General features: G+C 41.0%; 1 protein-coding gene across 4 annotated transcripts in view; it reads right to left on the bottom strand.

The window, feature by feature from the left end:
• PDE8A (phosphodiesterase 8A) overlaps positions 1 to 24,224 on the bottom strand; it is a 155,851-nt gene that overhangs the window by 38,201 nt on the left and 93,426 nt on the right. For all 4 annotated transcript variants that reach the window (XM_053988313.1, XM_053988311.1, XM_053988310.1 and 1 more), the window contains exons 2-5: positions 5,445 to 5,501; positions 2,839 to 3,029; positions 1,577 to 1,633; positions 110 to 167 (exon numbers count right to left, since the gene is read on the bottom strand). In XM_053988313.1, the coding sequence (XP_053844288.1) occupies positions 110 to 167; positions 1,577 to 1,633; positions 2,839 to 3,029; positions 5,445 to 5,471 (333 nt within the window). In that variant the 5' untranslated portion in view covers positions 5,472 to 5,501. The remainder of the gene's footprint in view (positions 1 to 109; positions 168 to 1,576; positions 1,634 to 2,838; positions 3,030 to 5,444; positions 5,502 to 24,224) is intronic.

Below are 24,224 nucleotides of genomic sequence, written 5' to 3'. Positions count from 1 at the left end.
ACAAGGTTGGATCACTGACACAAATGGTGACTGACAGCCAAACTTCTGGAGAGCTTCTTGCATGACAATTTTGAAATGTCAGAACAAGGCAGCCGAGTATAGCACATACCCTTGTGAAGCCAGCAGAGATCAGGGGCAATATTGATGACTCCTCACGATCAGTGTGCCTTTGAAACAAAGAGGATAAATCAGAGATGTTGTAATTAACTCAGACCAAATTTCACAATGCGTTCATCTACTTGTATCCCAGATGTCACACTGAGGCTAATACTTCTAGATCCTAACAGGATATAGGAACAAAACATACTTTTTGTATTTTTTCTAAGGTTTCATCTTTGGCATGGATATTTTATTTTCCTTCACGCATGTAATGAGCTGCTTACATAAAAAAAAAAAAACCCTCTAATGCTTCAAGGAAACCAATTAATGAGCTAGATCATTGGACTTCTTCTGTACTGGATCCTTGTTGTTTATGCTGGCATTAGTCAGAAATGCACCTGAAAGTCTGCACAGCCAAAGTTTTAGGAAATTACTTGTTATCTGCATGTACCAAATCTTAGATGGGCAACTCAAGATGCGTGAATGAAGACAGATTTTCTAGTGCTGCCTACCCACTGCCTTCTAGTAAGTCACATTTGGGACACATTTCCAAATGTAGTATCTGAATAATCTGGCTATACTAACTGTTAAAAGACCCTTCAACATACATGAATGTATGGACTCAGGAAGAAAGGCCATTATGTGAAGTGTCTGTCAATAAGCAGATTGAAGCTGGTCATGTTTAGCAGATGGCACAATACCTTTTATTTATGCAGGAAGTTATGGACCTTGAAATGTTTATTTAGGGTCTTTTCTTTTGGTAGAGATGGTAGTGTATTTTTAATGGTAAATTTCAACACCTCAGAACTGGTTTTCAGAACTAATGTGCTCTGAGAAATGGCCATTCCCAAATTATACTTGGAGGAAATTATCTTCCTATTATTTCATTTCATTAAATACAGAGAATTTCTTTATTTTGTTCCTTTTACATTATTTTATAAGTAATTTTTTCAAAGGAGGGGGAAGGAAATAGCATATGTAGTACTTTACTGAGATGTCATAATCTCTTTTGCTTTTAAAACTGCTGTGGTCAGATGACACTTTGTACTGATCAAATTGTTCTATATCGCTTTTCACACTCAGCAGATCTCTGGTTTTCGCTGAGATTAATCATATTGAAAGGCAGATTAAGAAAGGTTCAAAACACAGATCTGCAAGACAGTTTTGTACAAGATGTTGCAGAAGTTGTTTGAAACATACTCTTAAAGCCTGCAGTGATGGCAGGGGAGTGAGAGGAGGAACCCAATACAAAACTCAAAGTGAGATTCTTGAGTAAAAACCCCAGAAATTAAAAAAACAATTTCTATCCCAATCCTATGGTCAAGTATAGTAAAAACTCTGGTACAGTACATTATTATTAGCACAGTAGGAACTTCTAATTCAGTTTTTTTGATGTTAATGGTTTTTCAGGTTAACTTTTACAATGGTAAGATTCACAGTTTTGATCACAGGTGAAAGGAAAGATATGAGTATTTACCTTTGTACCACACAAATAATGACTGTATTTTCTGAGGCTTTCGTTGTTCTGATAGACCTTTAAATAAAAAGCAAACCATTTAAATGCTTTTTAAGTTCACATTTCAGAAAACATGACTTTACAGAACCTTCAGACAGCACTTTTCTTAAAATATCTCTTTCAAACCATTTAACAACAAAACAAAAGTCAAATCCCAAGCCTGCTGCTAAGAAAGAAGAATAAATTATATCTGAGACTCCACAAATATAGATTAATCTACAACTCAAGTACTCTCAGTGGAGGAATAGCAAAAAATATCCTCTCTGAAACAGCATATAATAGACTTGTTTAAAGAACTTGGCCTCACTCATTTAAGGTGCATTTTACTGAATTCTGGGGCAGATTGGTAAAAATGGAACACGGGGAACAGCACTGCTACCTAGTCTTGGCCTGACAAAGATCTTATCTGCTTGCCTCAGTTCAGCAAGAAGAGCCTTTGCCCCAGCAGAGTCCCTCAGGGCACACACTGACCCTGGCACCCCTCCCCACAGCCTTGTTCAGTCTAGACACGTCCCCAAGGGCGACTTCACTGCGAAGGCTCTGGAGCAAGGCACCGCTGCCTGTCCAGGCTCTGTGGAGAGCCTCACAAAGAAAAATCTTTTCCTCCTTTTTTCGTTCTTCACAGCAGTTTCTAAAATTATTTTTGGAGTCTGTTTGCAATTTTGCTCTTCATAACATATTTTCAAATGTTGTAGATACGGAAACGTGCACACCAAACATTGCCTGTTAGCACTGGGAGTTATTCAACAGGAAGTGACATTCCAAAAAAATTAGAACATCAATGAAGGGAATGAATTAATAAAGGTGCTTGGTGACACATGCTATCTTTGCAGTTAATTTAGTGTGAAAATAAGGAACCAGGTATTTGAAAAAAAACCACCAAAAAACAAAAGAAAACAAAAACAAAAACAAAAACAAAAAAAAAAAAAAAAAAAAAAAAACAAACAAACAAACAAAAAAAAGTTCACTATGGCAACAAAGTTGCACACTGTAGCTCCAAGCCAGGTGGAGCTTCAGAGACCCTAGGACACAACCAAAAATGCTGCTGCTATCAGATGTAAAGCACTGAAGTAACAGTATTTGATGCTGCCAGTGCACACCTGTCTAAAACCAAAAAAATCAATGCTCTATGGAGTTTATAAAAACATCATATAAAAGCAAAAAAACTTTGATGCTGTGTTCACTATGTTGTTAAGCATTAATTACACTGAAACGGTGCTTACCTGCATAATGCTTCTGCATCAAAGTATCTGGAATGTCTATGGTCAATGATGATAATGTCATGGTGCTTATCTAGAAAACATTCTAGTGCAGACTGAGGTGTCCTGGCAAGATTACACCGAAATCCAGCCTTGTCACACGCCCAGCGGAACCCGTTACTCTGCTCGTCCTCCTCAGCAAACACTAAAAGTACCTGAGGTGGAGACAGGCAGTGGGTCATCACAAGCAAATCTTACAGTAGATTCTGCGACTTTGCCCTGTTCTTAACATGTTTTTCAAAGCCCCTTTTGAGGCTTAATCAGTTGTTTTTAAGAGAACTGCTTTCTACAGATCACTGTTTTTTTTATATTTGTCTGTACACAGAGGTGTTTCAAGTGGGTGAAACAGTCTGCCAGAGCCATGGCATATCCACATGGGAAGAACAAGTTTTGGAACTGTCTCTCTTGTCGTTGTCTACAGAGAGAGCTTAGGCAATCAGCTGAGACAAGATGCCTGTGTTTCAGAGAGCGTACATGAACCAACAGTAAATCCACTTCTCCGAAACCGTCTCACATGCAGCCTTTTTCTTGGGGTTTATTTTTCTTGCCAGGATCATATTCCAGAAAAGGGGAAAAAATATAAAAACCACAACAACAACAACAACAACAAAACCCCATAATTCGTCTCGTATGAATCAGTATTTAATGCTGCTTCAACAGCATGACAAAAAGTCTGCTTTTCTTTCCATCTAATCCTAATTCCCCAAAGGACTGGATGCTTCCCACTCTGTGGGATTTCTGGAAATTCTGGACAGGTTGGTCAAAAGGAACTCATGCCAGACTAAAATCATAAGCAGCACCACTGTATGTACGACCCCATGTGACTCCTACACAAAGCCTGCCATGGGATTTCTATGACAGAAGGAGATTATCATAGCTGAAATCCAGAACTGGAGGTCAGACCTGTGAGCCACTATTGCTCTGTCCTAACTTGCCTTGCAATTGCCAGTAACTAATCTCTAAGTCTTTTTAAAATCAACACAAAGCCTATAGACTAAAAGTACGATAAGGCCCAATTCCTTTAAAATGTATTTCCTGTTCTAGGATTTAATACAGCAAAGAGGATGAACAAAGTCTGCTAAGGAAGACTCACTGATGTGATTGTGCTTTGCATCAGGACAATGTTTGCAGAAGAAAACTTCTCTTGCCTGAAGGAATACAGCATGGCAGACTATAGATCTGTGCTGATTGTGGGGATGGCTCAGCACATGCAGCCTTTTGGGAGAGCTGGGTAACTAAGCCAGCATTCAGTCTATTGTCCCAAGACACCAATCTTTCAGTAGTTGAATCAAACAACACTCAGAAATGTTTTGGTCAGGCAAAGTGAAGCATGTGTAACTCACATCACATCCCACTGCTGTTTATCTTCTGTGTGATTTTAGGAACTCCAGTGCTGTTACACTTTGGACCAGGCTGGTGAAATGTCTACCAGTAAATCTTAACATTTCCATGTACTGCATATTTTTGTAAGAATGAAGGATTTTGCACACATTCAGTTCAGGTTCCTTTTATAGCAACCTGCAAAACTGTTTGCAAAAAACATGTCATAGTTTGGGCTGTATTTAGTGAAATTAATCTATAACACTCCTTGAGAGGGGAAGAATGGGTTTCAACAATAGCACAGAAAGTCAGGAGATCTGAGCTGTATGATTGACTCTGGCAAGAATATGATGTTGCCTACCTTCTCCTTCCTTCATACCTGCCAGCTATTTTACCAGGATAAATCAGTTGCATTTCAGAGTGGTCTGCGACTGGACAAAAGTGATACAATCATTAAGAACAATACAGGTGGCAGAAATACTCAAGGACTATTCTGATTTTGGGGAACAGCTGGATGAGGATGTTCTAAGATCTGATTTTTGATATTACTGTTCTGACAATGGCTCAAGAAGAAGATGTTAAACTGCAGTTCTTAAGACAGCCATTTTCAAATTATTAGGTCCACATTGCCTCTACTGAGGAGTTTTGCAATTACTGACAGAGGAACATCTTGGATGATTAATGGCTCAGCATGCCTTGGGTTATGGGAGAATTTCCAAAGGAAGTCCAAAGGAGTCATGTATCTCTAAACCTCATGTCCATCCCAGGCAACGTAAGGGGACAAATGGCATAAACCATTTATTAATAAAGGGATAAAAGAGGATTAATTATTGTCAGTCAGTAAAGAATAATAAAAAAGTATATTTTGCAAAGCTCACTTCATATATTTTGTAATGATACTGCAAGTTTGGTTGGCTTGTTATCAGTTTGATGAGATTTTGATTAAGAATTTTACTACCAGTAAAATACAAAGTGAGGCACAAACTAAATTGATTACAAGGAAACTGATAGCAAAAAAAAATAGATAGCTCTATTTTTATGAGCTGAGAGATGGTTGGAGAAAACAAGCAGGGTTTTTAGGATATCGCATAGAGAAAAATGTCATGATGAAAATCTGTTATGTGCACATTATCTCTTGAGGAAAATTCTCTGTGAAGATCTCTATAATCCAAAAAATTCCAGTCATAAATTTTAAGCTAACATCTGTGATATTTTAGAAATCAAGACTTCCATTTGAACTGCTGTGTTACCTGAAGCTGATCTTGATGAAGTCTCATAGGGCCAAACTGCACATCTGTTACTGGTGCCTAGAAGAAATAAGAAGGGAACTTTTTAATGAATAATACCTAAGGAAGAAGAAAAGTTATCTTTGTTATCTACCATTGTCTGGGAGATATACTGCCATCATTATGAGGCTGCATCTTCACGAGGGTCTTATTCTGGTTTTGTAAATTTATATGCTAAGCTGCATTAACAGTTAGAAACAACAAACTAGTCTTCAAGTAATTTTTTAGTGTTATTTTAAATGTAACAGATTAGTAATGAAAATCTGGGAGACAGATTGTTATTTTTCTGTATCCTCTGTATCACTCCAGCTGTTCTGCAAAACATGGAAGTGTTTAAAAACTGCTTCTTTTAAAGTCCAAGAAAGCATTAAAGCTCCAGAAGAAATGCAAAAATACATCATTCTTCACTTAGAATTTCAAATGCAACAGGTGCCCAAATTTCACATGTAACAGGTGCCCAAGGGTGCTACAGAAACACACTGATTTCATTTCTCCAAGAGCATTTTGCTGCATTCCCTGCTGCCCACCCAACCCCTCCAGGGAAGGCTCCCGAACCCAGGAATGTGTTGGGATTCAGCAGGCAGCTTTGTTTGAAAAACCCTGCAAAAATGCTGTCATACACCATGCTTTTGCCACGTCAGTGATTCCCACGTTCTCCTGCTCAGGTCCCACAGCTCAGGATGCAGGAACTCGTTGGCCACTCAAGTGCAGGGCGGGTGATTAAAAAGGGGAGCGCGGCGACCTGGAGTGGGCAAATGGCAGCGCAGCACGGCAGTTCTGCAGGCAGGGCTAAGGGTTTCCTCCTGCCAGTGGGGTTTTTAGTTTGTTGTTTGTTGTGATTTGGTTGGTTGGTTTTGCGTTTTTTGGTTAGCAATGGTTTTTGCATGATCAAAAGCCGCAGTTAGTACAAGTGTATGTAGCCAAAAGGAACCCTCCAGAAAGGAAGTGTCTGTCCAGACCCCTTCCTGTGCGGAGTGTTTGAGCTTTTCAGTGGCACTGGGGCTTCCAGAAGAAGCCTGCCTGCGGTGTGAGCAGGTGAACCATCTCCTTTTGCTGGTGGCCAAGCTTAGGGAGGAAGTAGAAAGACTAAGAAGTATCAGGGAAAGTGAAAGGGAAATAGATTGGTGGAGTCTATTTCCTAGCCTGGTTGGAAAGGGAAATAGACTAGTGGAGCCTGGATGGGCAATGTTTTGAAAGAACTTAGGAATAAAAAGAGGATGTATCATCTTTGGAAGGAGGGTCAGGTCTTTCAAGATGTATTTAAAGGGGTTGCCAGGGCATGTAGGAAAAAAAATAGGCTCAGTTCAAACCTAATTTGGCAACTTTTGTAAAGGATAATAAAAAATGTTTTTACAAATATATTAATGGTAAAGGGAAGGGTAAGACCAACCTTTGTTCTCTACTGGATCCATGAGGGAACTCGGTACCTGCAGGTGAGGAGAAGGCGGAAGTGCTTAACGCCTTCTTTGCATCAGTTCTTTAGTGGGAAGACAGCTTGTCCTCAGGACAACTGTCCTCCTGGATTGTTTTTATATTCTTTGGACTTGATCTCGAAGGTCACTTCCAACCTAGCGATTCTGTGTAACTAGCCAGGATCCTTCCCCCTCGCTTGTCCTTCCGTGGGAAGGAGGGCAATGACCACAAGTGCTGTTTGTCACAGCTGCTTCTCTTTTATATCATTAATCAAACCTCAACATGACTAACTCTTCAACTGGTATGAGACTATTTCTAAAGGAGTTAAACACATAAATACAGAGGGACACTCTAATAGGATTACACAGGTTTGGTTCTTTGAGAATTCCCATCAGGCATGCATCAGCACTTTCAATGTACTTAAATATTTTTTACCTCTTGTCCCAGAAATAAAAGCTAAAAAGTAGGAATAACAGTGTTCCCCATTCAAGATGGGAAACAAAGTCCAACCATTGGTCCCTGGAGTCACACAGACTTCAAAAGTAACTGGAATTAAGAAACCAGAAGAAAATAATCTTCGGCAATGCGGTAAACGTAAGACATCTCTGAACTGAATCGTTAAAAGAAAAGGGCTGTTGAGCACAAAGGTGGCATTTTTACATTGTTCTTTTTCAAAATTAAAACCCACTTGAAGATTAGATTTATTGCTTTGTAACCTATAATTTTTCCAGTAAGTAGTTTCAAAGAATCATCAGCACATCCCACAGCAAAATCTTTTAGAACTGCATGCCCCACTCTTTCTATGACCTTAATGCTCCATTGCTCAGCCCTAAGAGTATGTAATTTGTGATTTTATTTATTTATCAACTTGGAAGTCATCGCTGCAACATTAAATAAGCAACAAACATGAGTCAAGGAAAAATGGCAACACAGTGCCTACAAAAGCATGCCAGGATCCAGTGTTTGCCTGTCTTGCTTAAGTGGGCCTTTAAGAGTTGATGTTAAAATGACAAGGAGGGGTTTCAGATTTATTCAGTCATTGTGGTCAGATGGGCTTAGTTTAAATACATTCCAGTCATTTCTTTTTTCTGATCTTAAACCAAAAATCTCTCTTCAGTTGGAAAACTCAAGCTGCTTTACTCTCCCTTGTGGTACATCATCCAATTATTCAAAATCTGCACTACAAAACAGCAAAGACTTCTGCTGATAAACATAACAGGGGAGAATCCTCTTTGCACCACTGTTAATGGTCTTGCAGCACCAACAGTAGTAACTATTCATCCTGAATCAGTAATATCAGCAGAAATGTCTGAAGGACATGGAGAGAGCATGTCACTTGAGGTAAAGATACCTAAAAGATACCTTTTTACAGTTACTTCTCTGTACTTCAAATCAAACCTTGGACTTTTTGTACACTCTACCTGACAGCATAAAACAGTGAGTGTTCCGTGTCACCAGGCAATGGCCTGAGCTGGAAGGTTCAGATGCAGAGCTGAACCTCACTGGCATCTGGGGGGATGCAGAACCCCACCTTCCATGCCAGTGTACCCTTGGACTATCAGTCCCAGCCCAAGGGGAATTTTAAATTAGATAAATACAGTATTGCCAGTTTCTGCTTTTCAGATGCTCCTTTCTTTTAAGAAGTTTGTGAATGAATAGTCATTGAAGTATTTAAAGGACTGAGCCTGAAAAACACTTTTCTGCCAGAAATCTGTGGCTATTGCTGCAATGAAAATACCTGTCTATGCATCATTTATGCCTAAGTCACAAGAAGTGACCAGATGAGATAACCTGTCTTGTTACACATTAACTTGCTGTCCTGAGTAGAATCAAAGTCTTGGTCTACATCTCAGCTGGAAAATTTTGGTGAACTCCAGTTAATTCTTAATCCTGTTGAAATCTGCTCAAACAACTTGATTAATCATTTAAAGTTTCTGTGCTGCAGGTAGCACTGAGAAGTAACATGCCGATTAAGTATTGTGTCAGAAATCAAGGCTTCAGCAAGGATTAGCAGAAACTCTCAACTATTGCTGAACTAAATGAGCTTTTAAAATACCTATAACGCTGCAAAGTTATAACAAAACTAAATGCAGCCAAAGCTCACACGTATAGTAACTGCACAAGCACATCTTTATTCACTCACACCTTCTTCTACTTCTTCCTTGTAATTTCTTTCCTAGTTGAAAATCTCAAGTACATTTTCAGATTGCCAAACACGACTTAGACATGTGACAGCCTTCCAGGCAGGCACAGATTGGGAAGAGTGTCTGAGAAGACAGAGGTAGAACTGGTTGTGGGTTCCTGGAATTGACTGTGATAGAGCTGGGTCTGTTGCCAAAGAGCTGCTGACGCAAAGTCCGTAAGTGCAGCCTGTGTGACTGCGGCTCCTCAAACGCACACACAGCAACTGCAGCCATTTTACATTCTCAGACCCCTGAACTACTGCTGGTAGCACTTATTTCCCCCCAGATTTGCCTTTCTTATTTGAACACTCTATTTTTTGTCATGTGGAACCAGCCCTGCCTCTGGCACAAAGTGGGATTCATCCCAAGGCAATAGCATAAAGCTGTAAGTGATTGACAGCTGTCAACAGGGAAGGTCATCCACTGACTGCTGTGAGCAGCTCAACACTCGCCAGAAATTATCTCTGTGTTGTAGCAGCTGCATTGCAAACATTGAAATTGCTGATAGAAATAGTCCATGTTTCCAATGCCCTGAGAAAAGTGAATGTTGGGTAAATAAAAACAAGTGAAATAAGCTTTAAAAACACAGACCTACACAACTGTGATGGATCTGATTAAAGTACAACAAAGTCAGCGTTGACCCGATGTAACCTGGTAAAGTACTTCTATCTATGAGTCATTCTTCATGTTTTACCAGAGCAGAATCTAGAGGAATAGTCTGTTCATCACTGCTGGATTGTTTTTTCTTTCTTTCTACTGCTAGAAAAACTTCAGATGCACTTGTTCAATGAATAAATGCAGAAAGGAATAAAGGGTGGACATAAAGCCAGCTTGATTCACATGCTCCCTTTGGTGATAAATTGCCTGGCTGGTGACAGGGGCAGATCTATGCAGCCCATGGGTCTCCAATTTGCTAGAAGTGGTGCATCCTGGTATTCTCCAAAATATCTCTTACCATTACCCATTTAAGAGGGGAGAACACCTAAAATTTTGGGCAGAATCAGCTCCGGAAAAATCCTTTGGCTATTAACTTTCATGCAGTACTCCTGCTATGGAGGTGCAAATTCCTTCTGGAGGCTGATTTTCTTAAGAGACCTCTTTGTTGAAGTTTTTGTGGGATGTTTTAAAGCAGAGCCTTGTGCAGCACAAGGCAACACTCGGCTGCTGCAGCACTGCCCACCCATGGGAGGGGCTGCTGGGGAGCTGCTGGCGCCCGGGGCAGCAGGAATGCTCCCCTGACATCCGCAGTGCTCCATCCCTTCCTTTCTGCCACAGCTGGAGCTGTGCTGGTGACAGGAGTGACTACTCTGACCATTCCATGCACAGCCCTGGCCTCCTGACAGTACCTCTCCCCAAGGGGCAGCTGGCAGCACTTCTGCTCCTGCTGCTCCTCTCGCCTCTGCCAGGTGAGCACAGCTGCTTTTTCCTGCAGCTCACTTGAACAAAGAGGTGCCATGTACTTTTGCTGAATGGATTGCAGATAGAAGCTGCTGCTGGAGGGCAACATCTGCATTCAGTGGGGAGACAGTCAGAATCCGACTCATTGTAATATATGACAAGTAACTACAGTGATTAGACGCATAACTTCACTGCTGGTCCTAATGGAATACAGCCAGCAAAATTAATAATTTTCCTCACATCAATATTTTAAGATATCATCAAAATATTTTATCTGATTTTAAAATACATACTTATATTTTCTACATATACTAAGTACATGATATGAATCTGCATGAGTTGACTCATCACAGTAAGAATTAACAGTTTTCATTATCAAGATATGCTGGAAGCCACAGAACTGTCAACATAAACCTAAATTTTGTAATTCTAAGAAAAACAGAGATTCATTTTACAAAGGAAAAATATACTTTCTCCTAACCTACCGTTTTAGGCATAGATTTATCACCCCAGAAAACAAAGCCTCAAATGAACTGACAGATTTATACCATCCCCTAAACTTTTATTGAGTCAGGTTCTACTTGCTGCAAAAATTTGAATTTTGCATAATAATATACTTTCTCAGAAACCTTAGCCAAATCTTCCTGGATGCTGAAAGCTGGAAAATAAAGAACCTCCTACAAACTGGCATGACAAGGCACAGGATCTTGTCCAGCCAGGTCATACCAGCATGGTTCCTCTTTCTCAACAGAGAGGCGTTGTGACTTGTTGCAGCTCATACTTCTGGGCAGGAAAGTCTCCATGTTCAGAATCAAGTTTTCACAATTCACATTTTTCTTTGCTTATCATAACATTCATCACTTTCTGAAGTATATGAACACCAATTCAATCCATGTTCATTTATCTATTTCTTTCTCCAATGAAATGAACCTATGTAGAGGACTTAAGACTCAGCTTCCTATTTTCCATGTGCTTTCTGCTAGGCACTGAACATCACTGTTCATGTCTTCCTTGCTCACTTTGACAGCACTCTTTTGTTACCAACTCAGCATCAGTGCAAGTAACATAAAATGCTGTCCAAGCAGATCTTCCTAACGGGCACAGCTGTTCAGAGCATAAATTTAATTTTATAGTCCACAGACTGAATTCTGACCTGGTTAGCAAATCCAGTGAAATCCAGAGCAATTCAAATACAACGAAAATATACTGGATTTACTTCAGTGTGAATGAAGTGGGAGTCTGGCCCTGTGCAGCTCTTTCTTTTCTTGTTTGGAGGCCACAACAGTTTGAATAGAGAATAAGAGAGAACGAAGTGTCCAAGGTTTCTGCCTTTGCTCAACAGACTCAAGGACAAAGGTAAACTTGGCTTTCAAAGACCCTATGCTGTACAGAGTCAGTTTATTCTTTGCTGAAATACAAAGACATGACTTCTGAAAGGTGATTAAAATTTACCAAAACTGCTCTTCAACCTGGATGAAACCAGTTATGCCAGTCCTTGATATTTTTTTCCTATTTCTGCTTTGTGAAAGATGTAGACAAATGTCAGAGACTCTGAACTCATAATGTAGCATCCTGACTCAGTGCTTTGATAAAATCTCACATTTAGCTTAATCTAAATCATGTTCTCACTGATGCATCTCTCTCAACAAACGAATACAGATTTATATCTGTATCACAAGGCCTGCAGATCACTCAATGTTTGCTTCTGGTATAATTTTTCTTTTATCTATTTCCTGGTTTAAATTGATTCCTAGAAAAATTATCTATGCTGCCATGTAACAATATAGCAGAAAGTGATGGGTAATACACTCTCTGTTTTCTTAATCTGTATCTTAAGTTTTAGTACCTGTTTTTGAACCTGGTTTACATAAATGAGTTCTTGAAAGCCTAACTCTGGCCTCCAATTCACATTATTAGCAACACACAATTTTGACAGCTTGCAGTTTTTGTGAGAAGAAAAGCTTTATTGAGTCTAATGAGTTGCCAGAGCCCTCACATCAGGACACTGGCCCTTCTCTCTGGGCATGCAACCAGCCACAGGACCCACTTTCTTATTTCCAATGAACTGGCAACACCTTTCCTCCTCCCAAAATCCAGTAACGCTTCCATTACTCAGCCAGGGGGCAATTTTTGTGTTAACCCAGGTCCTGAGGGAGCCTCCCAGGAAATTTACACCCTGGTGGGACTGGGCTGCTTTACAGGAGTGCCGGCACACAGCGCTGAACCCAAGGACTATCCAAGCTCCACCAGGGTTCTGCCTGGCACAGCTGATTTTTGGCTTCTGTTCAGCTTGCCACACTTGCCAACCACTATCATGTATGTTTGTTTGTTTGTGTTTTGGGCCTGGTTGCCCACTGCTTTCTCTCAGTGCAATGAATGAAGCCAAGTTAGAACAGAACTGCAGCAATGCTGTTGGGAAATCACACTTGCTGCCTTCTTGCACACTTCAGACATAATCAACAACTCCCACTTTCTACTGTTTATAACTTCTCCCCTTATGCTTTACAGGAAACTTTGGATATCAAACTGCAAGTGTTGCACATGCAAAGTGAATCATTCTGTTTGGCTGGGAATAATTAACGATGCTGTCCCAAAGTGACTTGGATTATCATCTGCACTTGGTAAGGCCTCCATGGCCTCTGGCCCAGACAAGTGGCCCACTGTGGTCACGTTGTACAATGACAGGAGAAAAAGCCAGCCAGACGTCCCTGCCACTGGTAAAGGTCTGAACTTTTACACAGAACAGGCTGACACACTGGGGGACGTTTTTAGGACCCAATATGGTATTGAAATGATAAAATGAATGTCATTATCACTCATGCCTATGGAACAGATCTCCAACCTTGAAAAGGGAGGTTGCTGGTTTCATTTTGACATTCAAAGGAACTGAGGCACTGAGGGAGAGAGACAACTCCAGTCCCCCTTGTCCTGAGCCCTGGCATCCCTGGGCAGGGTGTCCAGTGCCCCTGCTTGCTGGCCAACTTACAGCAGCAGGCACTGGTAATACTGGGACCACGAGGCTGATACCTGGGAAACATCCACTTATTTCTGAAATTCAAAATTGTGTTGGTGATAATTCAAACAAGTTATATCACATCTTGGTAATCACAGCAGTACTGTAGGTTTCTAAGCTAAGCAGATACAACTCCTGCAAAACAACTCTGCAAATCTCACACTACATACTTACATAAGAGTCCTCACTGTCAATGAATCACACAGCAAAAAGGGATGCAATACATCAGCCAAGTCAGAAAAAGAGCCATTTACTCATTAATCCACACTGACTTTTCTGTCCATTGAGAACAAAGTTGAATGGAAACCAGTCCTCATATCAAATCCAGCAAGTTATATTTACTGCAACATCTACCTGATTCAAAGACCCGTTTCAGACCTGCATTTTATACACAAGTACACTGGGCTTGAAATTTCATCTATTTGTCTCTTTAGAAGAGGAAAATAAGTGAATCCATAACAAGAAGTGTGAATAACCTTAAGGTTGGTCTGTGCCTCATGGCTGTCATTTTGCCAAACCCTATTCTGACCAACCAGCACAGAATTTAAAGTGCCCTAAGTCTTCATAATCTTAAGATTTGATATGGCTCACTGGGGTCTTCATTAAGGTCCCACTTTCTGACAGGAAGTGCTGGCAAGAACTTCTCCATTCAGGGCAAATATTCACAGAACTTTGTCCGGAGCCTGTGACGTCTCCCCATATTGAACCCCTGGGCTGCTCACTAAACTACAGTCAAGTATTTCTGTGTGGTGAGGGCATGCTGTGGAGCATCTGTAGTTATATCCTGCACTAAGAGAAAACCAGCAGCTTAAATGATCTGGCCTGTACTTTAGAAGAATTTTTTAAACCCTATAATAATGGTTTTCTATACATAGGTTGCAGAAATGGATGCCTTTATCAATGAAAAAAAAAAAAAAAAAAAAAAAAGTAGCATGAACATTTTCAGCTGTTCAAACAGGAACAGAATGTGCAACATGCAGAAACTGAATTGCTTCAGATGAAAAAAAAGAAAGAGGTCATCTTTAAGGCACTAGCACCTAATTCTATGTTTTATTTGTTTCTGAGAAAATTCAAGGGTCAGATACAATACCCTGCACTCCAGAGCACATGTCCTGCAAAGTCAGGCATCCCTTGTACTCTGGGCTTACATGCAAGTAAGGGCTGTGACTGCCTCCGTGAGATGGCACCTCATGGGCAGCTGAACAGCACATCTGGGTGGATATTGCAACTTGCTGAGTTTCAGCAGCTCTTCCCTTGTACTCCAGCAACTCTGAGACTCCTCTGTTCTCCCCTCTGCAATCAGGAGCAGCCATACTATATCTCACAAAATGCTTTAATGGCAGCCACATAAAAACCACGTGCCTAGCAACTCCCAGAACTTGTTTCCTCTCTCCTCTTCCCCTCAGCTGACACAAGTTTGGTTATTCCACTGGCTGGGAGAGCTGTAACTGAGCTCTGGGGACCAACTCGCTCCTCGTACACCAGCATTGCTATAAAAGTTGCAGTGTGCTAACCTCTCTCATCTGCTGGCAGCAGTAACTTTTACCCAGATGCAAAGGCTGGCCAAGTCAAGAGAGAAGAAATTGGTCTGTAAGTCTTGCAGGTCATCAGCCAAGACGTGTTCAAAATCAGAGCATTAAATATATCAGGATTCACATAACTCCAAACAAATAAATGCAGCCTTTGGCTTTACCAACATCTTTGTCAAATGGGAAAGGAACTTCTCACTCGTCTGCTGTCGCCTCAGGTGTATTCATTTTACAGGCAGGCTGCGGCTGACTTTCCATCCCCCCAGCTTGAGCAGACACTTTAGTACAAATACAACATTCTTCTGGCCCTGAGGGAAATTCTTCCTGCCTGCATTTTAACAGTTGAACTGCACAGCACTCTGGGAGACTTAAATATGGCACAGTAGTTCTATTGTTTAATATTATTAAAACTGCTTGCTGTCTTGTGATTCTGCAAGATCCTGAAGTACAGCAGTAAGTGCTAATCTGTTTCCTATCTATCAGCTAGTTCTCTTTTTTCTGGTGGATACCACGTACTAGTTTTATTTTAGAGATGATTACAGATGCATCAGAATACAACAGAACTCCATTATCAGTTTTCATTTTTTCCTTATGAATATGAATTTCAGTGACAGTTTTCTTCGAACCATCTGGATTTGAACAGACTCATCTGACTAAAAGGAAGTTCCAGTCTACCAGGAAGTTTTCCAGCTACTTTATGCCAGACAACTTTTCATGGCTTGATCTACCAACACTGCAATTGTCACAAACAGACCAAGCAAAGCAAGAGAGTACAGCCCAAAAATAGCATAATTCAGTCAGTGGATCTGTTAGGCTTCCTAGAAGATCTCTGTTTTGTCCTAAACCTCCATCTGTTAAGGAATAAACTTGTTTTTTATTGTCATTAGTAACACATTTTGTGTGCTGACACAGTTCAGGCTTTACTGACCATAGTACTTTTTTCTACCTGCTGCCATCTGTTGTCTTTATCTCACAGCTCTCCAGCCTCTGCAGAAGTGGCCATCCTGGATGTGCCAGTTTAGTCCTCCAAGACTGGATGTGACAGTATGAAGCTGCCTCCTTCTCCTCCTCCTTCCCTATTCTCCCAGCCATCTGCCACACACAACATCTTCATACAGCTCACTCAGGTGTCTGTGAACCTGCTGGACATCACTAGAATTCTTTAGGGTTCAAGGGGTGTGCTCTGCCCAACTTCAGGATGCACAAACTCACCCGTGCTCTGTCCAGTACCCTGCCTGGGAACTGCTCTGAGTAACAACAAAGATCTGAGATGGGATTTTGCAGGTAGAATGAATGCAAAATCAGTGGGACAGCAGCCAGTAGAGCAAAGGAGAAATGCTCAATACTGATAATAAACATGAGTGCATTTTTTCTATTGAGTACATGTTTCTCAGACTGAGTAGAACTGTCAACTGACACTTGAGAAAACCAAGAGGAGTTCTTGGCAGTCAAACCTTTTCTAAATAGGGAACTTTGTCTCCAACAAATGAAGACTTGGGACTGCAGGCATATTCAAGATATCTTTTTTTAAAAACTTGAGGAAATTCACAGCAGCGTATTCTTTTTTTCTAAGGTTTAGCATTAATTTTGCTTGTTCACAGCTATAACCAATGCAACAGACTAACTTCAGGTTTTATGATAAGGAGGAAAACAGACAAAAAATTTAAGAGTCTTGGGCATCCCTTTCTTTTGACCACTAGGAACTCCACTGGCAGAGGGGATGAGTGACTGGCTTCCCCTAATACAGATGCCTCTTCATTCCTGAGGACCTACAGGGTAGTTTGAAACCTGACACTGGTTTTCTGCCTGACTCTGGTTCAGAAACACACAGTGCTTCTGCCAGCCCACAGGGCTCGTTAAATATCACACGCCTGGGATGGGATCACGTTTTTTTTCCTTAAGTAGAGTAGAACCATTTTACAGTTATGCCAATCCCCCTAACTCTGCATGTCTTTAATGAAGTGGGATTTTCATTATGATCAGAACTGCAATTAAGTAGAATTTATTGCAACAAAGCACTTTTTCATTCTAGTAGTCCTGTAAATATAATTTCACTCTATCTGGATTTGTGGTAGGCACACTCCATTTTATTTCATTTAAATGAAAGAATCTGTGTAATTATACTATTATCTTTGATACAAAGCAATCTCTGCATCTTCTGCCTACGAGTATCATTTCCTTTACAAAAGAACTGCTGGATATGCCAAAGGAGATGCTGCTGGTACAAAATAAATTACTATTTTGCACCAGCAGCATGATTTTCTCCATAGAAACACATAAGCAATCAATATGTTACCAACTCCTAGTAAAGTTTCACAGGATTAAAGCTGTGGCAGGCAAGGCCTCAGAACAGGAGTCTCCCAGAAGGCAGCTCTTTTATAAACAACCCATCATCAAGGAAGCCCATAAAGTACTCTGACATTGTAGTCCTTAACAGGGAAACAAATCCAGCTGGGTATCAAATATCCACTTAAGATGAAATCCTGCCCTACTGTCCAAATATACTCTCTCCAGGTACCATGCTAGCATTTCTCAAATTGAGTACACAGGCCATAATTACCCAGATAATAATCAGTAGATGTTGAATAGCTTCATATGAATTATTTAACCTTGACATTTCCAGGAAAGAGAGATAACATCTGGAGATACTTGCATCAAATACTTTCACAAGTTGCATGGCATCAGTGAAGCTTTGTTACGGAAAGCTGCTGCAGTCTCAAAGTTTGAAAGATTTGCAAAGATTTGTAACTTGGTGGGGGGGTAAGAAGAGAAGATGCAGAAACACTGAGTAAATCTTTAATGTAAACACATGTTCACCTGCAAACTGCCTAGCATAAGTGCTGTATAAACCATGAAGGCTTATAAGCTCCCAGCCAGCAGTGGTTGAAAGGTGCACTTGGTCAAGCAGATGTAGATTTTTCATGTGTCATTTCAAGAGACATTAGAGAACAGTGCTTGTCTTGCCTATAATGAGAGTGGGTGTCAGAATTTTTTTCTCAGAAGCTTTATCAGACTCAGGTTCCCAGTCCTCAGACCCTTGAGTGGGCCCTTCCACAGAGCATGTCCAAATAGCAGCACCATGTGCTGCCTCTGAAACAAGCAGATTCTCTGCTCCTCCCTGCAAGGACTGCAAAAAACTAGAGCAGCAAAAACAACTTCTCAAGTATTAGGATCAGCAGGTGCCTATCAGCTTCTGCACAATTTCATTGACACCTAAATTTATCTGTCTCATCAAAAAAGGTCTGATATTTCAACTGAGAGTGGCACAAATGTTTTACAATAGGAACCAGTGCTGGAGCTGTGCACAGGTGGCTCTTCTGTCCCACGGAGCAAAGCTCCACACGGCACCTTTCAGTTAGGCAGTGATTCTTATTCCTTATTCCACTTGGATAACAATGATGAACTAAAAGAAGAAGCACTATGAAAGAGAGAGGCTCCACTTACACATTAAATAAGTAAATAGTGTCCACCTATGCAAAACCTCCATAAATAGCTACAAGGAAGGTTGGCCTCTATCCAAAATCAGTCTCCCTCGAGATCCGAATTCTGGCATTAAACAAGCCTGTCTAATCTGTTTTGCAACTATCCAGAATATTTTTCTCACTCTGCTGGTTTTTCTAAGGAGAGGATGCAGCGACCCTGGGCCTTCTATTGAGAGTGTGAAAGCTTTATGCCAAAGGACAAACAAGAGAAAACAGACATTAAAGTCCTGTCTGGCGACACCATTAGTAAGTTCACAGTCACCATTTCCTTCTTCCTCCCCTGCACCAAGTGCTTCTTCCCAGACAGTGATCTAGACTGCTGATAGCTCTGGCTGGGAGTTTTTACCAGAAATTTTAGCAGGAAATGTTAATTTGCAAGCCTCAGTGTCCTCCCTGGGGGAGGATGGACACTGTATCTGCATGACCAAATTGTGGGGACTTAGAGTTTCTCAGACCTGCCTGCAACAGGCAGAAGAGAAACTCCTCTGTCTCTCCAGCAAAGCTGAGTAAAAAACCAACTGTACTCATTTATTTTCTTTTGCCTTTTCCCCCAAGCTACGAAATACTAGGAAGAACGTCCAAAGCAAACAGAAAAATTCTGTTAATGAAATATGCAATTTAGTGCAGTTTCATGGGCTGACTCTGAGCTCAGCCAGACTTCTAGGACACAAAACGTAGCTGTAAATTCATAGAACTAGAATAAAACAAAAGTATTGCTTTGCATAAAAATTATACTGCATTTCTATAAACCAGTTTAATGGGAAAGATAGCCTGTGTGAATCAGTAAATATAACCCATTACAAATAAATTAGATATCAAAGATAAGTATTTTTTTAGTATAAAGTCTAATGTCTCATATGTAAGCAACAGAAATGAAAAACCAGACTCACTTTATTAACAGTTCCAATAAAACTCCAGTAAAACTATAGGTCACTTTGAGAATTAAAAAATAAAAGTAAACCTATACATTCACTGAAGAATTACATATATCTGACTCCTGAAAAGTTTATTACTCAGATATATCACCTGGTTTCCTTTTCTTCCTCTATGAACTTTGAGCATAAGGCTGTAATTATTTACTATAGATGCAGGAGAGAACAGTGTCCTTGATTATGGAAGCTTTTCTCAATCCTGGGAAATTTCATTTGACTTGTTTGCATGTTCCTTTAAGCCAAGACAAATGTTCTTACCACATTCATATTTGTGGGGTTAGCAGCTTTTTCTGCATTTCTTTTGTCCTCATCCTCTAAAGACAAAACAAATGGTGTGCTGCTCAGTGTTGAACTTTATAATTTTACTAATAGGTTGCAGCAGGAATATATTTTGACTAACTATCTGAGCCACTACCACGTACAGTCTGAGCACCTACCATGGAACACCACAGTTCTAATTATTTTCTTCACTGCTTAATTTGAACCAATACTCTGGATGACTTCAGAACTCTGGATGACTTCAGAATATACCGTGAGACACATAATTTAATCCAGTTATATTTCATAATCTAATTTCACCAAGAACCTTCAAATATATTCCAACCAAAAAAACACCCCTTATGTGAAACAGCAGGAACACATTAGAGGTGGCACCAAACCACTACTCCATTAGACAGAAGTTACTCACAGTATGTTCCCCACCAAAATAGAGTAACAAAATTTGTAGGCCACAGTATGAGGTTGTACCCAGAAATACTTTCCAGCTGAAGCAAGCAAGATTTGCAGTGGTTTTGTGACAATTTCCTGCGAGTGGAAGAGGTTATCTGGGGCATTTGCTGCTGGGATTCTGTGTCCTTGCACATCTTCTTTTCTGAGCTCCACAGAAAGCTAAAGAGGGCACTTGTACAAACCAAGGTCCATCATGACTCTCTGCGTCCTTCCCTCTCTGCCCAGCTGGTCCTGAATGCTGAGTAATTGATCACCTGGGAGTTCCTTTGTCAGACAAATCCAACAAATCCATTGCCAACCAACCGTGTGTGGTATTCCAGGCTCATGCCCTTCTTTACTCTTAAATAACACTTGCTACCCACATGCTCTTCAGGAAGGAAGTGAAGCATGGCCTGCTTGTACCATAAATGAATGGTGCTTACAACATTTAAGACTAATTGAAATTTTTTACAAGAGAAACACGCCCATGTTGGGTGAAATATTTTTCTGATACTGTAAATATAAAGCCATGGGTGCCACAACTCCCATTGCACATATTACATTTCTACTTCCAAGAAAGACCAAGTTTTAAGACAGAATTTTACAGTGTTTATGACAAGTTAATAGCTTAACTGATGATTGTGCTATGCAATTCTGCTGCTCTGTATTTTTAGCTCATTCTATTTTTTTCTAATCTGCATGGCACATAGGGCATATAGAATTACCAGGTCTACCATTGGACTGCCTTGCTACTTTCTTCTAGAGTAAGAATAATCTCTTGGCTCCGCGAGTCAAAGAAAAACACTTCTTCCCCCAAGTTTGACTGAGAATTAAGCTACAGCCTTTGCAAGCAGCACTGTGCAAATCAATGTTTCCCACATAAGAAGCTTTTCAGAGTCTGCCGCAAGAAACACCTTACGATAAGTATAGACCTAATTTTTGCAGTACATGATAGCATACTTTCTGAAATGTTCCATTATTTTCCACTTTTTCTGTCATACAAGATTATTTTCATTTTCTTTTAAATCTAGTTACTACTGTTCCTTCATTGCAGTGCCAGCCAGTTGTTTTCTCAATTCAACCCTACCAGTCTCATCTGGAACTCTCTCAGTTTCATCCTGTTAGAAAAACTTGTGTCCCTTTGACTGCAAACCACTGGCAATGGTGAGCATTCATTTCACTCTGTCATCTAACACAAGACTGAACAACTGGAGCCCCAAGCTGATCATATCAGCACTCTGAGAGTTAGAGGCAAACATCTGGAATTAATTTGTTAGAAATAAAATGAATGACATCTTTTCAGGAGTTTTAGCTTGCACCTGTACTTATAAATCTCCATAAGGGCAAGTTATGAATAAATTTAACCAGGAACAGGAGGCAGAGGCTCAGCTTTTGAGCCCTTTGGCTTCCCTGTCAAGGGCCCCAAGAGGAAGCTCAGTACTAGGATGCCCTGGTGACACAATTTGTTGAGCTCTCCTTTTCCACTGCAGGATAAGGAACAGACTGTCTTAGGCTTGCTGGGCCCCCCATGCTGGCAGAGCCCATGTGCAGACAGCTCTGCAGAGGCATTGGGGGCACAGCCCCCGGTGCCCCCTCCCCAGAAATGCAGCGGTCTATCCAGCCTTGCAGTCCACACAGGCAATGGGGAGCTCTGTCCACCTTTGCCACAGAGGAAATGTAACCCTGAAGGTTATTTTTGTTGGATGTAACACCATTAGAGGTTCAAACTTGGCAGAAGCAGTGATGGGGAATGGAAAAGAGCACAGGAGAAATTTAAGGGGACGGTTCTGCCAGTAGAATAGGAATGGGGGGAGGGGGGCAGAGGTCAAAAGAATCAAACCCCACCACTGTTATCTGATGGGAAGGCACAAGGATACAGGATGAACCTCAGAAAACTTGGAGAGGAGGAAACAGGGAATACATAGAGAGGAAGAGGGCAGAGGAGAAACAAAGAGACAGAAACCCTTGCCAAATGTTTGGATGAAGTGTTACCTTTGCCTAGGCACTGAACTCATTGTCTGCAGCCATCTCCTTACCTGCTTCTTTCCTGAGCCCCCCATAGCAGACAGTGCTTGTTCCAAATTGGAAGGTGACTGATGTGGGTCCTGCACTATGGGCAGGTCTGTACCAGGGACTAGATCAACTTCTTTATTTTCATTTGTGTACTGTGCAAGGCTTGCATCGCAAGGGTTTAACTGACTGTGCAACTCAACCACATCTTATCCACCCTGGCAGCCTGTCTTGGAAAATGTTCATGTTTAGGCATTGGAATGATTTTGTTGAGACAAGCCCATTCAAAATGCAAGCCCACAGCTGGAGATGTAAGGCAGATTCACACAGGTAACCAAGGCTGGGTACTGCATCCAGTCCATTTCTCTACATACTGACTATGGGCCCCATTATGGATGCAGGATGCTACATGAACTTGGTGTTGCAAGGGAACCCTCTTATATACTCTGAGGCAAACAGCATTTTTGTCTCTGCAGAGATCCAAGCATGAAGATGTCAGAAATGATGACAAGAACTCAGTATTTCAATGAGGTGACAGCCCACATGCTCCACACTCAGTACTTCACACACTCAGACTATTTCCAGTTACTGCAAGCATGAGTGAGACAGAGCAACAAAACTGAATTTAGCAGAGAAAGGCAGCAAGCAAAATGTTCTGGCTCTACCTTAATAAAAACCTTTAAAAAATAAAGATAAACTCAATGCCCCCAGTGGTGGGATAGTTCCTATAAATCACTCCAACATACCCTGTAGTTCTGTCTGTCATCAGATACTCCTGCATTTTTTCAGTACTCTGCAGGTTGACTCCAAATGTTCTATGTTGTGAGATGTGGGATTTTTATTTTTCTGGTATTTGGGGGGTGGGGGGGTGATTTTTTTTTTTTTTTTTTTTTTTTTTTTGTTTTGTTTTCTTTTCTTTCTTTGAGGGGGGTGTTGTTTTGTTTTAATAAAGAACCTTAGGAGAATCCTTACAAGAATTGTTTTCATGAAGTGATCAAATGCTCTTTGGAGAGAGGAAAAATAGAATTCCAAGACAGAACCACTTGAAGCATGACAGACCTACAGAAGAGAGGGGAGCACAAGACTCAGGTAAAGGACACAGCATGCCCTATTTCACAAAGGTTGGGTGGGTTTTCTGACAATAGGTGCTCCCTCTTGCTGTGGATGACAGGAGGCCAATATGACAATGTTGGTGTTACCAATGAAAGCACCCCAAACTTTGTCTGGAAGATATGTTGAACAAAGGTCTGCTGTGCTTATCGCTGGTGCTTGCCCAAGTGGAAGTTAATGACCCTGTGGCAGTGGCCAGAAGACAAGAAAACCAAAAATGTAAGGGGATCAGTCCCCTGGCACAGTGTCAGCACCCCTGGGCTCAGCACCAGACGGCTGCTCTGGCAGCAGAGGAGTTACTGATGAACACATTGCTGGCAGCCCCTCTGGCAGCACCAGCATGCTGTGAATACCTGACAGAGGTGTTTTCACACACACATCACACAGCACCATATTATAAACTATTTCAGGCTGCTTCAGGAAGCTGCTAACAAACTCATGGAAAAAGATCCAAAAGCCATTAAAAACCCCCACAACCTGAAACAAGTATTTTATCACTGCTCAATGTTTGAACTGTCAGCTTTATCCCCCTGGCAAGCAAGCAGCTCTAGTTCACAACTGAACACCTACTTTATTTATTTAGTTCTGCTGCATTTAACCCTACATCCTGTCTGCTGGGTGCATCCGGCTCCACAGATCTCCACGCAGCAAAGCCTGAGCATAAGGTGGGGGAGCTGCTTTCCACAAGCCAAAAAACAGGAAATTTGATGACATTGTTCAGTGAGCAGACGTCAGCAGAGAGTGATACAAAAGAGTAAACAACTTCCTAGCAGCAGCAGACAAATGGGCCGGAACTACTGGAATCCTGTGATGTCTGGTGTGTTTTGCATGAAAATTACCATTTCAATGAAATAGGGAGAGATCTTTGGCTGATGCAAGTTGAAGCTGCTCCTTAGAAATCTAGGAACTACACCAGTTTTGTCTGCTTAATATCTGACTCCAAGTCCTTACCTTTCAGATCTTGAA

This window comes from Vidua macroura, chromosome 12, assembly GCF_024509145.1.
Source record: "Vidua macroura isolate BioBank_ID:100142 chromosome 12, ASM2450914v1, whole genome shotgun sequence".
NCBI classification, from domain to species: Eukaryota; Metazoa; Chordata; class Aves; order Passeriformes; family Viduidae; genus Vidua; species Vidua macroura.
This window is presented reverse-complemented; position numbering and strand designations above follow the sequence as displayed.